General features: G+C 54.8%; 6 protein-coding genes across 6 annotated transcripts; 2 read left to right on the top strand and 4 right to left on the bottom strand.

Moving 5' to 3' along the window:
* Positions 1 to 2,145: 2,145 nt before the first annotated feature.
* Positions 2,146 to 6,003, bottom strand: MONBRDRAFT_4873 (uncharacterized protein; the record flags this gene model as incomplete). Its single annotated transcript, XM_001742079.1, has 4 exons — positions 2,146 to 3,267; positions 3,381 to 3,758; positions 3,887 to 4,608; positions 5,874 to 6,003. 4 exons carry the CDS (start codon positions 6,001 to 6,003, stop codon positions 2,146 to 2,148), a joined length of 2,352 nt encoding a protein of 783 aa, XP_001742131.1.
* Positions 6,004 to 8,178: 2,175 nt separating this feature from the next.
* On the bottom strand, positions 8,179 to 9,923 carry MONBRDRAFT_1942 (uncharacterized protein; the record flags this gene model as incomplete). Its single annotated transcript, XM_001742078.1, has 8 exons — positions 8,179 to 8,357; positions 8,439 to 8,520; positions 8,666 to 8,678; positions 8,996 to 9,054; positions 9,165 to 9,273; positions 9,373 to 9,512; positions 9,644 to 9,736; positions 9,861 to 9,923. Coding segments are annotated over 8 exons (738 nt in total), but the record flags the coding sequence as incomplete, so codon positions are not given.
* A 1,669-nt stretch (positions 9,924 to 11,592) lies between these two features.
* On the top strand, positions 11,593 to 13,625 carry MONBRDRAFT_30778 (uncharacterized protein; the record flags this gene model as incomplete). The annotated part of the gene is made up of 5 exons (XM_001742532.1): positions 11,593 to 11,633; positions 11,722 to 11,907; positions 12,037 to 12,597; positions 12,698 to 13,214; positions 13,341 to 13,625. The coding sequence occupies 5 exons, from the start codon at positions 11,593 to 11,595 to the stop codon at positions 13,623 to 13,625; spliced, it is 1,590 nt and encodes a 529-aa protein (XP_001742584.1).
* Positions 13,626 to 14,409: 784 nt separating this feature from the next.
* On the bottom strand, positions 14,410 to 15,958 carry MONBRDRAFT_21980 (uncharacterized protein; the record flags this gene model as incomplete). Its single annotated transcript, XM_001742077.1, has 7 exons — positions 14,410 to 14,742; positions 14,850 to 14,913; positions 15,012 to 15,052; positions 15,219 to 15,329; positions 15,420 to 15,520; positions 15,634 to 15,786; positions 15,829 to 15,958. The coding sequence occupies 7 exons, from the start codon at positions 15,956 to 15,958 to the stop codon at positions 14,410 to 14,412; spliced, it is 933 nt and encodes a 310-aa protein (XP_001742129.1).
* Positions 15,959 to 16,035: 77 nt separating this feature from the next.
* Positions 16,036 to 16,938, top strand: MONBRDRAFT_4870 (uncharacterized protein; the record flags this gene model as incomplete). Its single annotated transcript, XM_001742531.1, has 1 exon — positions 16,036 to 16,938. One exon carries the CDS (start codon positions 16,036 to 16,038, stop codon positions 16,936 to 16,938), a length of 903 nt encoding a protein of 300 aa, XP_001742583.1.
* Positions 16,939 to 17,243: 305 nt separating this feature from the next.
* Positions 17,244 to 22,058, bottom strand: MONBRDRAFT_21978 (uncharacterized protein; the record flags this gene model as incomplete). Its single annotated transcript, XM_001742076.1, has 15 exons — positions 17,244 to 17,474; positions 17,549 to 17,962; positions 18,229 to 18,430; positions 18,508 to 18,695; positions 18,848 to 19,016; positions 19,112 to 19,348; positions 19,449 to 19,645; positions 19,746 to 19,886; positions 20,075 to 20,213; positions 20,324 to 20,436; positions 20,616 to 21,156; positions 21,279 to 21,346; positions 21,459 to 21,554; positions 21,686 to 21,763; positions 21,876 to 22,058. The coding sequence occupies 15 exons, from the start codon at positions 22,056 to 22,058 to the stop codon at positions 17,244 to 17,246; spliced, it is 2,997 nt and encodes a 998-aa protein (XP_001742128.1).
* Positions 22,059 to 22,107: the final 49 nt, after the last annotated feature.

Genomic DNA, 22,107 nt, shown 5'->3' with positions numbered 1-22,107 from the left:
TGACGGCGCTGACTTGGCTGAACCTGGCCCACAATCGCGTCGAGTCGCTGGCTGCACTCGAGCCCCTTCACAACTTGATTAGTGCGTCGCCTAGCCGGAAAAGATGGAGACGTGTTATGCCCTCTTGGGCCCATGGATGTTGGCACTCATTTGCTTCTGGTTCTGCTCGTTTCATTTTTTTTTCTTGTCGTGATCACACCCCCTCCTTCCGCGGTTCTCAACAGCTCTCAACGCGGGCTACAACCGCATCACCAGCATGGATGTCATCATTCACTTTCCCGCCCTCAAAGCATTGGTGCTCAACAACAACAACATTCAACACATCTCGGGCTTGGATAACGCCGCCGAACTCGATGCTCTTGGTATGACGGCTTATACCGGCGCCAGGCAGAGCCCTTTCTGGCCTCGCCGCGCAATCTAAGCTCAGCTGATCACGGCTCGATTTTGTTTGGTCGCAGTCTTGTCTCATAACCAACTGGCTACCGTGGAGGAAGATGCGTTGCGCCACTGCGTCAAGCTGCGCAAGCTGGGTCTCGCTCACAATCAACTCGAAGCACTGCCTCACCTCCATGTAAGCCGTTCCGCTCTTCAATGCGCCGAATTCCCTTGACCGCGTTGCGTGCGCTCAGTCGACAATGACGCTCTAACCCTAATCCTCGCAACCACGCCCCCCACAGTGCACCCATCTGAAAGAGTGCCGAATCAATCACAATGCCATGCAAAAAGTGCCCTACTCTCTTGCTGCCTGCCCGCAGTGAGTGTCTTCAATACGGATGCCCTGCCGACTGTTCCGTTTTCTGCCTCACACCCGCCGCCTCCGCCCATACCATGCCACCATCAGCTTGTGCCTCTTGGACGTGGCCCATAACAAAGTCAAGGAGCTCAAGTACGATGCCGGCCTGCCACACTCGCCCTTGGCTTGACGAGCCTCCTTGAGTCCTGTGCCTCACACTGAGTGCTCTGGTAGATATGTCAATGTTCTCAGCAAGCTCAAGTTCTTGCAAAACCTCAACCTCAAGAATAATCCCGTCGCCGAACTACTCAAATACCGCGAACAGGTTTGTGTACTGTTCCTTTCCCTTTGCGCCGGGTCTGCCGCTCGTTCCGCCCGTTTGCTTCTCACGCACCAAATGGGCTGGTATCTGTGATCAGGTCACTCGTTTGTGCAAAGGCCTGCGCATCTTGGACAACCAGCGGCTAGATGCCCCGGCCAAGAACACGGATATGGACTCGGATGACGATGACCTCGCTAAACCCAAGAAAGGCCGCCGAGCACTGGCGCCGGGCAAGGTCAAAGGCAAACCCGCAAGCAGGAAGGCACACAAGGATTCAGGAGGCAAAGGCTCAAACAAAGTCAATGGTGAGAGATCTGCGGGCAAACGTGAGCACGCCAAGGCATCGACCCAGTCAGCTTCCGAACCAAAGGCGCTGAGCAAACCACGGACATCTTCTCGCCAAGCAACTCGGGATACGGGTGCAAAGCAAGTGAGACCTTCATCTGACGAAGCCCCGCCGGCTAAGCGTGGCAAGTCAGCCCCATCTCGCATAGACGCGGCGGCCAAACCTTCGAGCAGAACAGAAAAAGGCAAACCCAATCGCTCCGCCGCTAACAAGGCCACTACGACGTCGACTCATCGCGATGCATCCACGTCAGCGAATGCGACCAAACCAAGCAAGCCATCCGATGCTCAGTCACGTGGACGTGTGCCCCGATCGCACACCGCAGAGCCCGTGCCTGTGATCAGCGGGGCTCTTGCCGTGACTGAGCACAAAAGTAGCAAGAAGAAGGCCACCCCTGGTGCGGTAGCGGACGAGCTTAAGAAGGCAGCCGCGCAGGCTGATGACTGGTCTGTTGGCGGCTGGTAGGCCGCTCTTTCAACTTTGGCATGACATGTGTTTGATTTTCGTTGGCACGATGATTGCTGCCGGTTGATGGTTAGGCAATCGTCGGTTCGTCATCTTGTTAGAAGCGAAAATTGCATAAACGATTGCTAGACTGGCAGGTGCTTGAGGCCGCTTTTGCTGACCAGCCCCATGATATTGGAAAATAGAATTGACCGTGTGCACACTCCCACACATCCCTGTTTGAAAGCTATACGCATCAATTCATTGTGTCAGTACAACCGCCCCGTGCAGCACATGGTGTCACGCTGAACCAGGGGCGCCCGTTGGTAACCCATATTCCTGAAGCAATGCAGCCAAGCGTGCCTCGCTGGTGGCTGCGCCGGCTTTGGCGCCTACATACGAGGCCTGGGCTGGGACGCCTGGCTTGTCAGGTGTCATACGGCCGTCTTCTAGCCGGTGGCCCGAGTGATAACTGGCGACTGACTCTTTTTTGAGCGAAGCGGTTGGCCAATCGTGGAGCCCGTGCTGATCGGAACCCAAGCCCTTGGCATCGCCTAAAGTCTGCAGACTCGCGCCAGCCTGTGGTGTTAGAGGTGACGGTGATCTAGGTGGTGAGGCTCCTCGCACCGCATGATGCGCCATCGCCCGCGGCATGGACCAGGTGAGAGTCTCCCCGCGCTGATGCCGTTGCATGAAGCGTGCCATGTCTTGGTCACACTGTTCGCGGTATGCCGATGTACGTGCCTGCTCTATGGTGAGCTCTGTTTCAAGTAAAGCAAGGCGTTCGTTCAGTGTTGCGTGCTCAGCCTGCAGACGAGTGTTGATGGCCTTTTGCTCTGCCAGCTGCTGCTCGAGCGTTTGAACAGTGGTTTCAAGGCGTGCAGCAGCGTCGGCCTGCTCTGATGCTAAGCGTAAATTGCGTAGCTCAGCCTGGTGGCCCGTGCGCACAAGCTCACGCATCTCAGCCTCACGAACTGAAGAAGCACGTGGACGGAAGAGCACCGGGGATTCGGGGGCATTGGGATCCAAGTTGGAATTTTGTCGCCCCGGGGACGAGCGTGCTCCGGAACCGCCGCCCCCAGAAGAAGGGCGATGACGCCGGAGCTGCGCGACCTGCGTTTCCAACGCTTGGAGATGCATGGCAGCAATGCTGTCGCGCATGTTGTCCGCACTCGTCGATCGGGACTCAGGCGGTCCTGCTGAATCCACAGCCGGTGTCAGCCCCACAAGGGGTGAAGCGCGTTGAGAGCGCCGTGTAGCAGCATCGCTGTCGCTATCGGCTTGAGCCTGGCTCTCGCGGACCTGCCGCTCATGTTCTAGGAGCTCGGCGGCGAGTGTCGGCGCTGCATCGTCTTGCACTTGGCGCATTGAGGCATCCGATTCTAGGTCTGCCACGCGAGCACGCAGCTCTGTGATAAACGTCTAAAAAAGAGGAGGCACAATCAGGAAAGCCGCTTGTCGCGAGCTAGCTCTCACCCTGGCTAACGGGGGTCTACCGGCTTGAATACGGGGAGAGGGGTGGAATGAGGACCTACGTTTTTTTCCGATAGTTGCTGAATGTGTTGGCGCGTGGTCTGATCCTTGGTCTCAAGTAAGGCCCGAACATCCTCGAGCTCTCGGCGCAGGCGTGCAGCCTCGTCCTGGGCCTGAGCCCTAGCTTGCGTGGCGAGCTCAAAATGAACAGCCGCAGCCGCAGTTGGGCTGCTGTGGCCAGGGTTGTAAGCCAGCCGTGTCAACTCGGCATGTTCCTCGCGCAGCGCACGCAGCTGGGCATCACGGTCCTCAACTTCGGCTGTCAGGCGCTTGGTATTGGCCGTGAGCATCTCGATGGTTCCACGAAGCTGCTTTACTTCAGTCAATCGTTCTTGTTGAACCTCACGTAGCTGCCGCTCTCTAATTTCCTCCAGCTCTGCCTATGAGATGCGGGCAGATGGGCGGGGGTAGGCGGGTGCGAAGGGGACTGAGTCTGAGCATCAAATGGTTATATCCGTCTCAGTCGGTGCGAAAGTCAAGAGCTTGGGACATGCGTGGGTGGGTGGACCTTGGTGTCAGCGATATGCTGGTCAGCTTGCGCCAACTGCTCATCGGCCAGGGTCTCGGCGCGTCGCAAGGCTTCACGTAGCACCTCAAGCTCCTTGTTTCGAAACTCAAGGTCCTCATGCTGAGCCGCATTGGCTACCTCAAGATCACTGATTCGGGCAAAAAGGAGATGAACAATCAGGGTTGGCAAGTGAGGCTCGGGGGGCCGCACGCGGCGGCCAAGCACGACGTTGGTGGAGGTTGTGGCCCCTGCTGTGCTTGCAACCGGCTGAATCGGAGGTCGGACCCAGCTGCTGCGCGCCACGATTTGGCGCAGTTCGTCTCGACTGAGCTCAGGCTCATCAAGCAAGGCCGGGGGTGTTTCACCCCCAAACCAGGCATGCCAATTGTTGCGGAGGGCATGAAGCGCATCGCCATGCACCATACACTGCTCCACAATGGCTTCAATCACCTCATCCTCTGGTCCACACGTTCCAAGTGAGCTCACAAGTGGCAACGCAATCAAGGTGCACGAGCGGGGAAAGTTGGGCAAGGGTACGCACGAAGTCGATCTATGGTGGCTTGCAAGGGCGGCATGGCGGCTGATCGGGCCCCCAACCCCAGCAAGGGAGCAAACGCGCCAATATGACAAGCCTTTGGCAGAGCCACGCCCCGCAGCTGACTGGCGCCGTCGCTGAGGTAAGCTCTGGCCGTCCGTCGTCTTCGGGTCGGGGCGCGCGTTTCCTACTCAACCCGTGAAAATAAAAAATAAAAAATAAAATTTTGTGTTTCAACTTCTGCAAGAGGTGACCCATCATCGACAAGAACCTGAACAACCCTGACCAGTACGTTGTAATGGGAAGCCGCCTCAGCGACATAAACTCAAATACTGACTACATCTTTCAAACTGAACCACAACAACCTGTGAAAAACACAGAGGTGATGAAATTGCATCTCACTGAGTTCGCCTTCTGTGTCATTGTCAGCTATTTTACAACAATGGCTTTGTGTTGTAACTTGGGGAAACAAAGACTTAGTGTGCACTATCATTCTAGCCGCAGAAGATGCACGAACCGCCACTTTACCTACAACATCTCATCACAATTTATAACTATTTTCTTATACATCACTCAATTTTCTTCACCATCTCCTCCCTATTATTCCCTAACCCTCTTCATCCTCAACGGCATCAACAAAAGACCCTTCTCCCCCGTCAACAAAGCTATTTTTCTCTCGCTCGCTCGCTCTCTCTCTCTGTTTGGAGGACCCCTTGAGGTTGAGACCGACTCGAAGGCGCTACTTGGGCCCTTGGCTTTATCTGGGGGCGGGGGTTGATTGGGCTGGGGTTGTGATTGCCGGGTGATGGTCTTTGGGCTGTCATTTTTTTCCTGCCCTTTTTCCTTGTGTGGTGCGCCGTGTGCTTGGTCCCTGCCATTTCGACCGACTTTTTCAAGCCGCATTTAGCAAGCCTTTTTTTTTTTTTTTTGGACGTCGACGACCACCCGTCATGTTGCGTGCGGCCGTGTCTCGATCCATTCGCGTGGCCTCCTCGCCCGTGGCCACTCGCCTGTACTCAGTTGAGACGGCCCTCCCTCTGCAAATCATGGTATGTATGCACGACACGCGAAAACATGTTCGGTCTGGCTGGTTCTTGGCTTCTTGGACTTTTTTTTTTTCTGTCCTTGAACTCTTCCGCGGACTTGACAATTGGGTGCGTGCCAAGCTCATCGTGTATCTGCATGCTGTCATTAGCAACTCCCTGTCTTTCCTCTTCCACACGTTGTATATCCCCGCGAACAGGCCAAGCTGAACATCTTTGAGCCTCGCTACCGCGTGAGTAGCCCATTGTTCCAACCTGTTGGCGACACAGCTTCTTGGGTTTGTTGGTTATGTATTTTTTGACGCTGCTCAACCGCATCTTAGTTATTGGTGGATGAGCTGCTCGAAACTGATGGCAAGTTTGGCTTGGCCAAGCTGTCAGATGAAACGCCAGAGGATGGCAGCATCACTTCTTGGCGAAGCGCCACAGTGGGAACCATTGCCCAACTTTGTGGCTATGAGCGCCGAGGCGACCACCTTGTCATTCATGTCGAAGGCCTTTCGCGCTTTGCTGTTCAAGATCCACTTCGTGACCGCCATGGCCTCTGGCGTGTCGACGCCCTCCCATATGACGGTGTGTCGCCTCGTCTGGCACCGATGCTCCTATTATGGATGTCTGTTTCGTGATGTTTCGCTGTCCCGTCATGCTGATGTTGTTCCGGTGTTTTGGCCCGGCAGATTGCCCCTTGGAGGAGGATGCGGCGCGACAAGCATCCCGACAAGCTCTGGTTGTCAAGGTATGCTGCACCATATACCATGAACCATCTGGTCTGCTACTTGCTAGTTGGGTGAGGATGGCTTGACTTGCTCACCACGTTGCAATCATGTTGAATCTTGAGTGTGTAGTCTTTCTTGCTTTCGTACGTCGAAATGAAAACGGATACCGCCTTCAGCGCCAAGGCCATCCAGCGTCGCCAATTTGAAGATCGTCTCGAATACATGTTCAAACAAGGACCGTCTGTTTTCTCCCTCTGGGCGGCTATGCAGGTATGCACCTCGCGTTCTCATGCCACGTTTAGGAGCGGATGACCTCAGCTGCATGCCCGCGTCTGTGCCGCTCTCATTCATCTGGTGGTGACTACAGCTGCGTGGCTTGGTGTCACCCGAATCTTCGGTGCCGCAAGCCCTGCTGGCCTCGGAGAGCGTCAATGAGCGCCTGTCGATCATCGGTGATCAGCTGAAATCCATTTTGGATGACCAGTACGTCCATGACTCGCTCGCCTCGTGCTTCGGCATGTTTCCCGCCATGTTTGGGGTCAGGATGTCAACTCTCCTCACTTACCCGCCCTTGCCCTGCTGTGCTACAGAATGGAGCTGGACCGTGTTGCTGCACGGTTTCAGAATGGCGATTACATTGCCATGCAAGGTGGTCAAGACATGGTGTTTTGAATAAGCCAGACAAGCGGACGTTTCGTTCTCGCTTGACCTGGTTGCTTTTCAAGACACCATTCTGTACCATTATACCTGTTTCATGGGTTGCCCATGATCACCTTGAGAGTTGCCCGAGTAATTGCCTTCTAAAACCAGCTGTAGTTGTATCCTGTTGTGAATAGTCTCTATTACGCCCATCCCATTTCTCGCATGCTTTCTGTCGGCTGTAATGGGAATGGGTGTGTGTTTGTGTGTGTGGCGGTGGTTCCGTTCCTTTTTGGTGCGTGGTTGTATGGCGACTCGTCCAAAGGGTTCCGCGCAATCAAATCGGGCCAACGAGCCCCGACATCATTCGTCATTCATGAAGAGTTGTGTGTGTGTCATATTGCTCGACCTACTATTGACAACCAATTGAATCTCAACTTCAAAACAAACAACCGACACTCATCAAGTCGAGCTTTAAGGATGGGTGATTACTTGGATGGCCCAACTGCGGATATGTGATGGTTGACGTGTGTGTATGTGTATGTGTGTATGGAGCCCTGTGTATGTGTGTGTGTGCAAACTGCAAGTGGTGTAGGACAGACGTACACGCACAATGGCCATGACTTCATCGGAAAAAGGCGGCTGCTGGTAACTCTCGCGGAAGTTTTAAAGAGAGCAAAAAACACCCCAAAAATTTTGAAAAAATTATTGAGAAATGGAAGAAAAAGCAAGAGGGGAGGTTATCTTGTTTGAAATCACAGGAATTAGGAGAAGGCTGCTGTTCAGCACAGTGGCTCACACTCACGACAAAATGCAAGTTTCAACACCAGGGGCCACCGTCGTTTGGGAATGGAATACGACAAGGAAGGCGCGGTCCAGCCAAGCCTCTTGCTTGCTTCAAAATGTGAGGTAAAACTGCTCAATTTGATTTGAAACCACCAAGACGTGCAGCCCCAATCCCACCCAACCGTTGATCCACGAAAGGCTATCCCGAGAAAGATGATATCCTGGGTCGCACATCTGAATTCGTCGAACCAAACCTCACGCCGCAGGTTTGGGCACAGCAGCTGTAGTAGCGTGGTCACCGCTATCGTTGCGCGAGAAGGTGATGAGCACGTTTCGCATTTCATCGCGTTGGACGCGTTTGGCCAAGGCAGTCTGATCTCCTTGTGAAAATAGGAAGCGATGTGGTCGTCGGTACTCGACGGCTTGGCCATCCCAAGTGCGCACGCCATCAAGAAGGGCAGCGACTGAGTCTTGCAAGTCACTATCAGTGCTGCGAATCTTTGGCTCGGAGCGTGTTGTTGGGGATAGCATCTCGGTCAAACCCAGCCGGTGTGCAAGCTCGGTGGTGATCTCATCGCACGAGCCCAAGAGCTCAGCACTAAACTCGGCATGCCGGAGTGGCTCTCGGTTAATCAAAATCTGCGGCACACTGTCGTCTACTACATCTGGGATTCGCGACACGGGCTGCACTTGTAACGAGGAGCCCATGACAATGACTAGGTCACAGACGTCCAGATCGCTCTCCAGATGCTCTGCACGAGTGCAACAGAGGAGCCAAAGTGAGCGGAAGGGCACGTGTATGCTCACGCGCAGGCTCGCACTCGCGCACTCACCGTAAAATGTTTGCGGCAAATCCTCGCGGAAAAAGGTAATGTCTGGCTTGAGAACCGGCACACGGTGATGGAGCAGTGTATCCTCCCAGACGGGCAGGGTACGCCCATCTGGAAGGACGACGGGTTGTTCCTGATCATCGAGCGCACACGGCCCCCGTGGGTGTGAGGATGCAACCGTCGGGCCCGAGGCTGTTGCTGATGGGGTATCGGCACCAGTTTGTGCCGACGCTGCAGATGTGGCTGGGCGACTGGCGTCAGGTGCGGGTGCGTTGGTTTGTCGTGTGGGTGAGGTGGTGGCGCTGTCTAAGCCTCGCGGCGTGCTATCCTCATGCTGAGCACCTGAGGGTTGGGGCTCGGCGGGGGGTGCTGAGGTCTCTGTTGGCTCTTCCTCACTGATCGTGTCGCCATCTCTTTGATTGTCTGGGTCCTCGTCACTGTCGCTCTCCTCGTTCTCGCTCTCCTCGTTTGCGATTCGGTTGTTATATTCTTGAAGCAGGGTTTGAGAGCGTGCTGTCTGTCGAAGGATGGACTCGAGGGAGCGGGCGGGAGTGGGGCACTTGGGGCACAAGGGAATTTGCCCGGCAAAGACTTGGTCACGGATGGCCTCCTTCGTAACCTAAGCCAGAAACCATGCCAAGCCACGCACGGGTGTGTCAGTCTAATGTCAAACCGATGGTCCGAAGGTACCGCAACATGCTGGGTCAATGGGCAAAATGTCCAACATACCTGGTGCTTGCACAGAATGCATGAGGCTGTGTTAAAGGAGCCGTGGCACTGCACAATGTTGGAGATGCCAGCCACCTGTTCAAGGGTATCAATGTTTTGCGTGTAGTCTCTAGAACATCCCATGGCCAAAATTGGTCCGTCATTTGAGAATATCAGGGCGAGAAGAAAGGCGCCGAGACAGTTGGTGTGCATGAATGACAGGCCTGACCGTCGCAGTTGACCCCTGGTTTCAAGGGCTTTGACAAATTTATGGCTCGGTGATGGCTGAAACAAACCGGGCCAGATTTCCTTGGCGAAATCAAAGAACGGTCGTGGGTTTTGAAGAAAGTAGCGCATGTCGAACATAGCCTTGCGGTGAGCGCAAAAGGTAGTCCGGCATGAGTACAGTGTGGGTACAGAATGCATGCGAAGCAGCAGCGCACGGAGGACGGCGATATATGGCCAAGGCCAGAGCAGCAGGACGCTCGGGCAGTGCACACCTCAGGTTGTGGAAGGCTAGGGTAATCCACCTTGAGACGGGCATATAGCCCGTCAGGGGAGCGAAAGTCTGGAATGCCGCATGAAGTAGATATCTGATTGCGTCAAGAGGGAGGGCACCACCGCAAAAGCAGGTACGAGATTGAGCGGTCAGATCAAGGTCGGCGGCATCACAAAGCTGTGGATGGGATGGGGGTGGCACGGCCAGGCAGGTCTTACGCCAGCGCCGGTAACCATGATGATGTTTCGGGCCTGACGGATGGCCGCCACCACCTTATCAAAATCAGTCAGAAGAACCTGTCTCGGCTTACCCGCTGGTGGAGGGTGGGAGCATTGGTGCATGAGGGCAACAGGCGTAGCAACTATAGCGTGAGGAGAAAGGGGCAAGGCTTGGATAGCCTAGCGTACCAGCAAACTTGACGGCTAGCTGAGCCAGGAAGAAGGGGGGTAGGTTGATGTTCTCATCCTCGGTATCCAGCTGGTGGCCCAGCTGGCGAAGAATGTTGGCACAGGAAAGGCCTTGACGCAGCTGTTCTAAAACCCATTGTCCAGGGCCTGAGTAGGCGGGCGAGGATCAAATCGGAGCAAAAGTAGTGGGAAGACCGAGGAGTAAGTCAGGGCAGGGCGCATGCTAATGGATGGGTAGAGCCGCGGGCACAGTGAAAGCAGCTGGGTGGTACCTGAGGCAAGCAAGAGAGATTGGGCGGCTTGGCCATCTTCGTCCTCGCTATCTACTCCATTGTAATCGTTATCGTCCTCATCGTCCTCATCTTCGCCTTCATCGTGGGGATCGTCCTGATGCTCATCGCCTTTGGCACTGGGCCCTGGTGGGCAGTGTTGGCCCGAGGTGTTGACCTGACTGGTCGTGGTGACATTCGACGCAGGCTGGGTGGCTGAGGACTGCGAATTCGCTTTGTCGGTCGGGGCATGCGGCGCAGAGGCAGACGCAGACAAGCTGGGTTCACTGCCAGCACCTAGCTCGGTGCCTATGGCGGTGTGAGTGCTGTATGAGGTATGACCGGCCACAGAGCCAAGGCGCGGAGGCAGGGGCTGTTTTCGTAAAGATAGCATTGTGCTTGTGATGGGGGTTCCTGTTGCTTCGGAAGCAGCGACGTACCTGGTGTCGTGCGGCTGCGCTTGGCCTCGGGCGTGCCGTCCTCGCTGCCGTGTGTCATGTGTTGGTCCGTCATGGCGACCACGGAGCAAGAAAAGTGCTCGGAGAAGTGTCTCTATCAGTATCCCTAAATCTGCTAGGTGCCGCTCTATCACCGAGCAAAGGGGTTGAAGATGGCCCTGGCCACGTGCACGGGCATTGGAATTTGAGCTTGCCAGCTGCCGTTTGCCTCGAAATCGAAGAAAAAAAACACACCTGCTTACCCGCACCACAAACTTGAACGACCTCTCCAACTTTATGTTGATTTAGGAGGAGAATGACTTTGTTTTAGAGAATCCCTTCTCGTTGCTTCCAAGCCGCAGTGAGGCAACCGTTGCGCACAGAGAGAGATTGAGAGAGAGAGATTTCGAGAGAGAGATTTCGAGAGAGAGATTTAGAGAGAGAGATTTAGAGAGAGAGATTTAGAGAGATTCAGAGAGAGAGATTTAGATCGAGAGAGATCGAGAGAGAGAGAATTAACATGAAGAGATCGTTTTTTCCATTTGACCGTTGAATTTTTTTTGCTCGATCGACAAGCGGGTCGATTGGTCGGGCATTCGGGTAGGTTGCGCTGTTTGAGAGTTCTTGCTCTGGCGATCGGGGAAAGAAGGCGTCCAGTGCATCAATGCTTAGTTAGTGAGGGCTGGTCGTGAAGTCAGGGGTGCAGAGGATGAAGCGTCATTCGTGAATTGTTTGGATATCTGACACGTAAATCCGCACGCGTCCCGCCCCGATGTAGACAAATCTACCGCCAAGGAGTGCTCTCCTGTCACCCCATCTGCATTTGGATCCTTCAGCATGGACGCGCCCACTGATCTCACAGCGAGCGCGATGCGTCGGTGCGTTTTTCTCCGCTCTATTCGGCCGCGTTCTCTCCCCTGATGCTTGGGCTTGGTCTCTTTACTGATCCACACTGCGTCGGTCTAGCTCGCGTCGGCGGACGCTGGGCAAAAAGCCAGCACGGCTTGGTTTCGAGGATGAGACGTCTCAGGAAGCCGAGCCAACCGTGGCTACCCCTCAGCCGGCCTCCGCTGCCCCGAGTCGACCAAACTCTGTCTCGCAAGTTCTGGCGGGGATCACTAAGAATGCTTCCCCACTTCGTTACCGCAGCCGGTGGGTAACACATTGTTCTTTGCCTTGTGATGAACAGAGCAACCGATGCAGACGATTCAGCTTCATTTTCGCTTTTCGCCTTAACTGAACAATGACCTGTTTGCCGCCTTTGGGCTTTTTGACCCTCAGGTCGACATCACGCCGCCAGAGTCTGCAATCACCCTTGCGCGTCTCCCTGCCCGGCAACCTCGCGGCGGCGCCACAGCAGCTGTTCAGTGACGATGAAGAGGAACCCGAGCCCTCGGCCGGCGCTGCGGATGTTGAGGAACCCGTGTCTCCACAGCTGGCCGGTCATGCCGCCGAAGAGGCTCATGTCACACCTGTGCGCGTGGCGGCAGCGGATCAGGCGGCTGATCCTCAGCAAGAGGAGGCCGATGAGGAGGACGAGGAGCCGCTCATGGACCCGCTATTGGTCACGGCCGGGTGTGCCATGGCCTCCTTTTTGGCGATCCCCTTTCTCTATGCAGTGGATGCTCACCCCGAGGTCATCTCTGATCCCGTGTACATGGCCGTCGTTGGCTGCGTGACCCTGACGGCTTTTCCCATCCTGGTCTACTACAGCATTTTCCGCCACATGCCTCGGTTCCAGTTTGACGTTTTCATGCTCTTCTTTGCGCTTTTTGCCTTCACTTCCATGGTTGATCTCATGCTGGCCTTGACGATTGATGGTCGCTCAACCGTCATGAAGTGGTATGTTGTCCTGCCGCCTTGTCTGTGGACACGATCCTTTTTCTTTATTCCCATCCATTCGCCCTTGAACTGCTCATGGGGCTTTCTTCCTCACGTTCAGGTATCTGGATGCGGGTGAGAGCTACCTCAATTCCTCGTACGGCTTTGCTGCCAACATCTTTGACGCTACCGCGCATTGGCTCTTGTACATGGTTATGATTTACGGCCTGTCCTCGCACAACCCGGCCTCGTGGCGCTACGTCTACCTGTACTGGTGTGGCAGTGTGATGTTCAGCCTCATCAATCTTCTGGCAGGTGGTACCATCAGCCACATCAGCCACGCTCTGCAGCCGAGCTCGTTCTTGAACACGCCATACGTTCTCTTCCCGCTCATCTTCTTGAAGCGGGTCTTTGATACACCACGCCCCGCCCGTCGGGCCGATGCCTTCTGTCGTCCCAGCGTTGACTTCCACTTTGCCATTTTCTTCGTGTTGGCCATGATCGCCATCTACGTTCGCTTTGCTGCTTCTGCCGGCTCCGAGTGGAGCCTGGCACGAGCCTGGCGCGAGATTGAGCCCACTTTGACCGACGAGACCGGGTTCTTCCGCGTTTTTGGCTACCTTGGCCTTTGCTATCACGTATGTCGCTTGCGACGAGCAGAACGGGTCGCTGACGGTGCCACGATTCGGGTCGCTTCATTCTTGCATGTACTTTCTTTTTCTCGCGTTCCCAACTGCTTCACTGATTTTCATCTTTTGCTGTAGATTCCCTACTGCTTGGTGGTGGTAGCGTGCTTGCTCTTGGGTGCAAACCGCGTGCAGACGGAGGTGCTCACGGACATTTCGGTGCTGATGGCGGGTGGCTTCATGGAGACGTACTTTTGCTTCTGCGTGTCTGCCGTCTACAAACTTACAAACGAGGCCTCTCGCATTTCGGATGAGCAGGCGCCGGCTTTCTGGACCATCAACGTTTTGTTGGTACTGCTGACTCATGTCTTTGCTGCCCACTGCATTTACAGCCTGCCCTTCAAGGGCCTGCTTTCTGACTAATATGTTAAGCAAGCAGCCCAGCGTCGGCATGCTTAAGCAGGCACGCCGAGGGCGTGCAACGAGCCCCTATACGTCCATTTTTCAGTCTCTTGATATCATTCCTGTTCGTTTTTCTTGTTCTTTGCCATCATGTTGCTGTAAACCCCACGCAGCGATCTACTTGCTTGTTGTTTCGTGGTTGTACCCTCGGCTCAAATGCAGTTGATAACACGGACACAAAATGTTGCTTTTGTTTGTCACAATACTATTTTGGCTCTTGACCAACCAAAATAGCCACTGCAAGCATCAGTCATGGGAGGTTTTTTTTGGCAGAGCTCAATGATCGCGAAACGCAAAAATAAACTGCGAGTCACTGGAACCAGACCTTTTAGCAAATGGAAAACAGTTATTGGCAAGAACCATGTAAAGGTACTGGTCGGGGTGAGTGTGTGTAGATCGGTAGCACACACACACACACAAAAGAGCAAGAAAGCCCAAGGGTTAAAAAAAAAAAAATAAAGAAAAACAAAGTGTCGAAGGAAATGGGGCGACACAACAGTCTCAGACAGCGGTGCGGCGCCCGCGGGCCGGGCCTAATGGGTTGGACGGGTCAGCTCATGTGCAGGCCGTTGAACACAAAATCCAATGGTGTGGTTTCAGGAATGGTGGGGACGCAATGCGATGCATTAACGCTGGTTTGCGTCTTCGAAATCGTCGGGAATGTGGAAAAAGTCAGAGTCGTTGAACTTGCGTTCAAACTCCAACACCTAAATGTGGCCAAGCACGAGGTGGATCAGTGCATGTATCAAAACGGCATGTTCTGCAGCACACACACACACACACACACACACACACACACACACACACACACACACACACACACACACACACACACACACACACACACACACACACACACACACACACACACACACACACACACACACACACACACACACACACACACACACACACACACACACACACACACACACACACACACACACACACACACACACACACACACACACACACACACACACACACACACACAATGCGATAGAGATGGCAACTTGTCCTTGGGTACCCACGGATCGGTGTTGTAGATATCTTCCGTCAGCTTGCGCTGAAACTTGCCCTGGGGGAAATCGAGAATACGCGGGCACGTCAACGCATGCAATTTATGGTGAAAGGACACAGTTTCAAGCAAGCAAACATGACGACATGAAAAGTGCGAGCGCGTACAGGCACACTCTCATCCAGCAGCATGGTGGCACCGTTGGTCATGACGATTTCCGTTTCAAAAACCCTAGGCGCACAGAGCGACAGGCATGGCATCAATGTCAGTCAAGCCGGCCTGGTGTACACGTGCAGCAGCGTCAAGCGGATGGCGTTGGGCGCAGGTACCTCGGATGAATGCCGCGCTTCTTAGTGCGGCGCACCACCACCTAGAAGCATGGACCAGCCCAGTCGATGGTGAGTCTTGTGCGCCGGCGGCCGGTGGCTGTATCATGATCACGTTTGCACGTTACCTGCGCTTCATGGAGGGGACCAAGACGTGCCGCTGAAGCCACCACAGGCCCCAGAGCGCGTCGAGTCACGAGGCTCGCCAACATTGTCGCTGCCATTGTCAAAGTGAGACAGAGAAAGTGAGAGAGCGCGAGAGAGAGAGAGAGAGAGAGAGAGAGAAACGTGCTGCTGAACGTAACTGTAACAAAAGATACGCTTTGTCGCATAATACAATTTATTATATATTTTACTTTATGAACGACTAGGGGTCGATGTGTTTTGTATTGAAAGTTAGGGTCGAAATACTTTCTGCGCAAATCCGAAATCGCTGGAATCTTCTGTGGTGAAACGCCAGAGCTCCAAGGCAAAAGGGCAGCGAGGAGCACACACGGCACGCTCGTGAGAGGCTGTGCGATGGCATGGGGATGGTGGCAGCAAGGGGCTTGGTTGTGGAGCCAAGCCCCACACCCTGCTGATACGCAGGCGCAGCCAGGCAATTGAAGCCTAACGTCGTACACACCCGCCATTGTTGCAGATGCACTAAGCCCGGCAAGGCAACTTGTTGTTGCCGTGAGATGCGCTTGTTGCAGGCAGACCACGTATCCCTCCCAGCTCAAAACAATTTGTTGCATTTTTCTCCCTCTCCCTCTCTCTCTATCGTGTTCAACGCCCCCTATCAAATTTTTTTGGTGTTTTCATGTGAATATCAACAAACCCAACTCGCGTTGTCGTGGCCGTTTGCTGTCACTGTTCGTTGTCGCTGCCGTTGCTTTGGTTGTGGCTGCCGTTGCTTTGGTCGTGGCTGCACGTTGCTGGTACTGCGTGTCATCAACCTTGTTTGGCATCGTTGTTTTTTTGGAGCCGTCTGATTTGCGTAGCTGGTGCCGAGTGGAAGACGACGTCGACTTGAATATCGTGCATCATGATTCCGCAATGGACCCTGTTCAATTTCGGTGCCGTGGATCCCGGGGCTGGAGTTGCTTTTGTGCGAAACCCACCGTCCAACTCGTATTTCAGCGGCAACGTAGGTGGCAGCGGCAACCCACCTACCGATGATGAGGGTGGTAACAAGGACCCCAACCAGGGCCCTCATTTCGATGAAGCCCTGCATCAGCTCCATCACGAAGCCCTCGACGCCATGGAGGACATGTTTGCCGCGCTGACTGGTGGCCTCGGTCTCGGCCTTGCGTTGGGACTGGGTGGCCAGCTTCCCGCCGGCCGCGAAACATACGAAGCCGCCTGGGGCCCCGACGACCAGCCATCAGCTCCAGCCTCGGCCCTGCCCGCAAGCAAGAGTCGCCGCGATGCTCTGCTCTCGCGCGAGTACCGTTATCGCGAACACCAGCACCGGCAACAGCAGCACGTCTCGCAAGCAGCGCAACAAGAATCACCGGAAGAGGGCGCAGGAGTCGATCTGGGCCAGATGCCCAGTCAGCACCAGCGTCACGTGTACCGGGATTATCAAGAAGCATCAGCTAATTCCGATTCCGCATCCCATCAAGCACCCCGGTTCGGAGCTCAATTTGGCACCTCGGCACGAACCGGCAATCCCTTTGAGCAGCTGGAGCAGTTTTTCGGCCACCACGGACGCTCCTTCTCCTCCTCCACCTCGTACAACAGCGCCACCAGACAACAGGAGACCCAGGTGCAGGAGAGCATGGACGTGGACGGACGTCGCGTGACTTGCACACAGCGCTTCTGGCGTCAAGCCCAGGATGGCAAACTACAGCGTGATGGTCAATGTGTCGACGATCAGGGCCAGCGTCTCCCTGCTCAGCTTGAGCAACAGCTCTTAGCTCAACAGCAACCCAGTCTGGGTCTGTAGGCAACACGATCCTGTAAAAAGGATCTGCTCGTCTGGGCTAATTTTCTCTACTCGAATTTTTGATTGACCAATGTCGCAAAGCTCTCGAATTAAAAAAGACAACAAATTATCATGGTATTCATTCCGCCATCGCTTCCTTCATCTCTGCGTCTCAATCCAGGAGAGTGTTGTTGGCGTGATGGATGACTGTGCTCGACATGTTTTTGTGGTATTTTATCTGGAAACGAAAGAATTAAATTGACATTCACATGAACTATCATGGATGATCAGCCCCCTGCGTGTTCGTCACTCAAAGCAGCACGGCACTAGTCAAATCGGTAAAAGGCATGATGGGTGTAGGGCCGCAGATCCACCTGCTGGCGTTGCGCCAGGCATTCTTTGACCCAATCGCCGTGCACCACCGGCAAATTCAGACCCAGTTCTTGCAGCGCGGCTTGCAACTCCAGGCGGTGGGTAGATCGGCGATGCTCATCCATCACCACATGCGTCACGCGCTCATCGAGTACCAGCGCCAGTTCGGCCCCGGCAAGTTTGGCCTATCCGGCAGACCCACCCAAAGTATCAGAAAGAGCAAGGCTACAAGTGTGCAAGCGCAAGTCACGCCACGCACCTCCAGTTGCAGTGTCAGCAAGGGAGAGTAGTCCACACGCGTGCTTGCTTGGCGCAGCACAACATGGCGAAACACATCAAAATATAATACCGTGCCACGAAAGACGGGCAAAGATGGCAGACACTCCTCAATGTCAGCAAGACAATCCTTGATGGGTACGGTGGCGAGCGGGTAGAAAAGTGCCGAGTGAGTTGGCGGACTGGTGCGCACAGTGCAAGCACGGTACGCGGCGCAAAAGAGGCACAGGTCACAAGATATCACCGCTCGGTTTGATGGGTTGGCGGATGAAGAGCTGCGCAGAATGTCATCCAACTCGTCCACCGCCAGATCATCCACGTAAGAGTCGCCTAACAATGAAACACGCTGTTCATGAGGCTCCATGCCCACCACACAGGCCCCGCCAAACAGCTCAAGCTATGGGCACACACCAAGATCATCAAAGTGCGAACGAAAGAGCTGAGTCGTCGCTTCTGTCGCTTCGACCATGTAGCGTGGCTTTAATGGAACCAAGCGACGTTGTTGATAGCAATGAAGAATCCACACAGGCTGTGCGAGCAAGCCCCGTTTGGTGTATCATGAGCGACTGACGAGGATCAATCCTGTCTCCACTGTACACATACACACAAAAGAGAGCACGGCCAGGTTACATTGTGTGAGGGAGGCAAGACGAAGTACCACACCTTGACGACGTCGACCTTGACACGCTGACTCCGAACGCGAAAGGTAAGACTGTCAGAAATGACGATTGTTCCTGGCTGGAGGCTGGCTACGGCCTGCTGCCCCCCTAGCTGCTTGATCATGCTCGCGATGGTTTCACGCGACAAGGGGCCCGTGTCCTCGAGCTTATCAAGCAGAAACTCACGGCCCTTTAGAGCGTCCATCCTGTGGGCAACAAACACCGAGGGTGAGTTGAGATCCAACGACCCAAGGCGTCGTACATCGAACAACGTGGAACTTACTCAACCTGAACGTCGTCCACATTGACTGCACCATAGTTTTGATGTACTCGGACTGCCCGTTTGGCACGCTTGGCCGGCGAGCCGTCACCCGAGCCAAAGGAGTCGGCATCCAGAACACCTGACACGAGTTGGCCGTGTCGGGTACCAGCGGTTCGCAGGTCAGAAATGGTGGCACATTCAAACCAGTCCTAAAACAAAGGACATGATTCAAATTCACAGACCCACAAACGCGGTCAACCGGCGATGCAATCAGTACGAACAGCCGCAGCGACAGCTAGCCGTAAGGCATGCGTAAGGCATGATGGCTCATTCCACCAGGGTCCACAGACCAGATGCCAACCTTCTCAGAGTCTCGGAACTTGACGAGGCGGGGAAAGCGCAGGGTCAAGCCAGTGGCAAATTGGTTGGTTTCAATGAGCGAAGCGGCCTTCATTTCCACCACAATGCTTTGATCCGGAGGTATCCAATAGTCAGGTCGCTCCTTGAAATTGGGCATGGCGAGGAACACACTGTTGCCGCGAGACAAGAAAGATGGCCCAGGTGAGAGCAAAGATTGGGCCCAGAGATACGTGCATGCTAAAATGAAGGAAAGTAACGCACGCACCCAGGTCCCATGCCGCAGGGGTTGAGGGTATCGCCCGGAGCAGGCGCCTTCCACTTGTGCCAGTGCGGCGCCAGCTTGCGGCGGACACGCTCCAGCTCGTTAAACGAGTAACCCGTGCCCACTTTGCAGCACGAGTGAAAACGGGTCGGCTTCCAGCCCGCAGGTGCATCAGGTGGGCGGTCCTCCGCAACAGCCAGCATAAAGTGAGAGATGGCTCCGGAGCGCCGTGATCCTTCTCTACACACGCCCACAAGAACGGCGGGCGCAAAGCAGCACTCTGAGCTGCGCAACGATGACACGTGGATGAGCTGGGCCGTGCATGCATCTTGTTTCTCACCCAAAATAGCCGCCCACAATGACCAAGTCCAGGGTATCTTGTAGAGACTGGTGGTACTCGGGCTTCCACTTCCACCAACCACCCCCACGTTGGCCCAAGCAGTAGCGGCTATCCTGCCGTTTGACAATCACGCCTTCGTGTCCTTGCTGCATGACATGATTGGCAAAGCGCAAAAAGTCGTCTTTGCCGTGGCCAACCTGCTCCCACCCATGGCATCAAGTTGCCATGAGTTGTGGCTCGAGTGGATGAAATGCGCACACACCGGCGGGGGAGGGAACAAGCAGCACAACACGGTACCTCTAGCTCCACAATGTGTAGACGGCCTTCAACGGGCTGGATGTTGGCTTCAAGCAAGCGTCGACGCTCGATCATGCTCATATCCAGCAGGTTATGACCATTCAGATAAATAATGTCCCACACCAAGTACAAGGGCACAACCTGCTCATGCCGGGCATAGCGCGTAGCGATTAGGCAGATGATGAAGGCGCTCGTCTGATGGAACACTTGCATCCCACGTCCCCAGGGCCGGCTGACACACATGGTACCGGAGGTGGACCACAAAGCACACGGGCGAGCCAGCGAGAAGAGCAAGAGGAGACAGGCGCCAGCGCGAGCGATTCCCGTACATGCGTGTATTTGAGGTTGGTTTCCGTGTTGGGGCGCGCCAGGGCCTTGACATCAAAATTATCGTCCTTGGCCACGAGTTCGTGTGTGCGGGTATTGTAGCCCAACATTTCACCGTCAAGAATACAAGAATGGACACCTCTATAGGTCAGGCACCCATCATTCGTGGCAGATGGTCAAGGCGGTGAGTTGTGGACAATGCCGATTGGTGTGCAAGAGGCAACAGGAGCTCGTGCAATGTACAGCCTTACTTGGCAAAGGCGGGTTGAACATTGTGCCAGTGCGATTTCGAGGTGTCAGTGGTACAGTAGGCATTGGTAAAGTCGTGGCGATTGCGTGAGAAATACCAGCAATCGCTGCCATCCTACACTCGTGCATAGAAACGATTCAATGGCGACATGATCAAAAGGTAAGCCGGGTCGTGGCTCTGCATCAACCTGTGTTGTTTCCCGTTTGGCCTCAGTGCCCCATTCAAAGACTGCTTCAGGGTTGAGGTCTTGACACGTTGGGCCCAAAGCGCTGGTGGGTACGCTTAAGGTCTACCTTGTGCAAGTGGATGCGCTCGCCATCCCACTTGATCTCCATCAGAAAGGGATCACCAAAGGAGCGAATCAAGCGGTCAAGGGTGTTGCCACGGTCGTCCTTGTTGCGGGTGGCTTTGGCCAGCATCACGCCACAGCTGTCACCTGGCCGGATTTTGATGAGGTCCACGTGGCCCGAGCCGTGTAGCTCCTTGCATAGAGCCTCGAGGTTGCTATTGCGATGATAAAATTCCTCGGCCTGGTCGTGAAAGCAGGAGAAGACGGTGGTATCCTTGAAGCCACACTTCAGATCACGGAGGATTATGGCCACAAGCCAGCGATGTTCAAGTGCAGTGGCTCGCTTGATGAGCTGGTCCAAAACGGCCGCCTGTCCTTCCTTGCTGGCTCGCCCGCGGCGCCCCGGTCCTTGTGAGGGACCCGTCGGTCCCGTGGATGGATCGTTGCCAGCGACATCGTTGGCCTCGGGGCGGCGCCGGTTGTAGCGGTCGCGACCCACAGCCGCCAATTGGTCCAAGCTCTCATTGATTTCACGCAGCGTCAAGCTGTAGTGGATAAAACAAATTTTGCAAGACAAGACACGTCAGGAGTGCAGGGCTTGTGCACGGGGCACGACCAAGATGATGATAGACAGCGGCAGTACGTGGGAGGGAGACATGGGCAGAACCTGGGTTTCGCAGCGGCTCGGCTCTTCATGATGTCTCCAATGAGCTTGTACAAGACGCCGGCATTTTTCTACAAACGCAACGTCACCCAAGTGAGAGGAGGGAGGCTGAATGAACTGAGTGCCACTGTGCTGCTCGGGGGCAATAGGGGAATGCTGCAAAGGGTTTGGGGCAGAACATACGCCACCCGATTCCTTCCAGTTGATGAGGGTCTGTGCATCTGCGCTGGTGACCTTGTTCAAGCCGAGGCATTCAATGTACAGTTTGGAAATGGTTGGCTAATATGCAGCAAGTATGGCGGTGCTTGAGAGTCGCCCCATTTCTTCCGCGCGCTGCCGCGAGAAAACACCAGCCCAGGAGCACGTGACAGGGAGCATCGTGCAGACGTAAAAAGTATGTCCAGTCATACCTCTTTCAAATTGTAGCTGCCACGCTTCAGATCCAGATGGGGGAGGAGCAGCCGCATCAAGGGCATGGCATTGTCGATCTAGGTTGATACGGCGACGGCAATGGGGCATGAGCTTGATCACCCTCTCATATCAGAACGGCATGCGAGGCGCATTCAACATCAGCAGACGAGTTGTAGAGGCAGTCGTTACCTCGGCGTTGTCAGAGGCGCTTGCACGCCAATGCTGAAAGGATTTGGTCAAGAGGGCCCGGATTTTGCTCTTATCACGCCGGTTCTGTTCCATCTGATCCAAAAGCAGGCAAATGTCGTAGAAGCGCCAGCGATCCTGAATGGCTCTGGCCCCGCCAGCCGATTGACTAGGCTGCTGACTCATGTCAACGGAAGAAAACCCTCCCCGACAGAGAAAGAGAGATAGATAAAGA

The sequence above is a fragment of the Monosiga brevicollis genome, genomic scaffold (genome assembly GCF_000002865.3).
Source record: "Monosiga brevicollis MX1 MONBRscaffold_2 genomic scaffold, whole genome shotgun sequence".
In the NCBI taxonomy this organism is placed as follows: domain Eukaryota; class Choanoflagellata; order Craspedida; family Salpingoecidae; genus Monosiga; species Monosiga brevicollis.
This window is presented reverse-complemented; position numbering and strand designations above follow the sequence as displayed.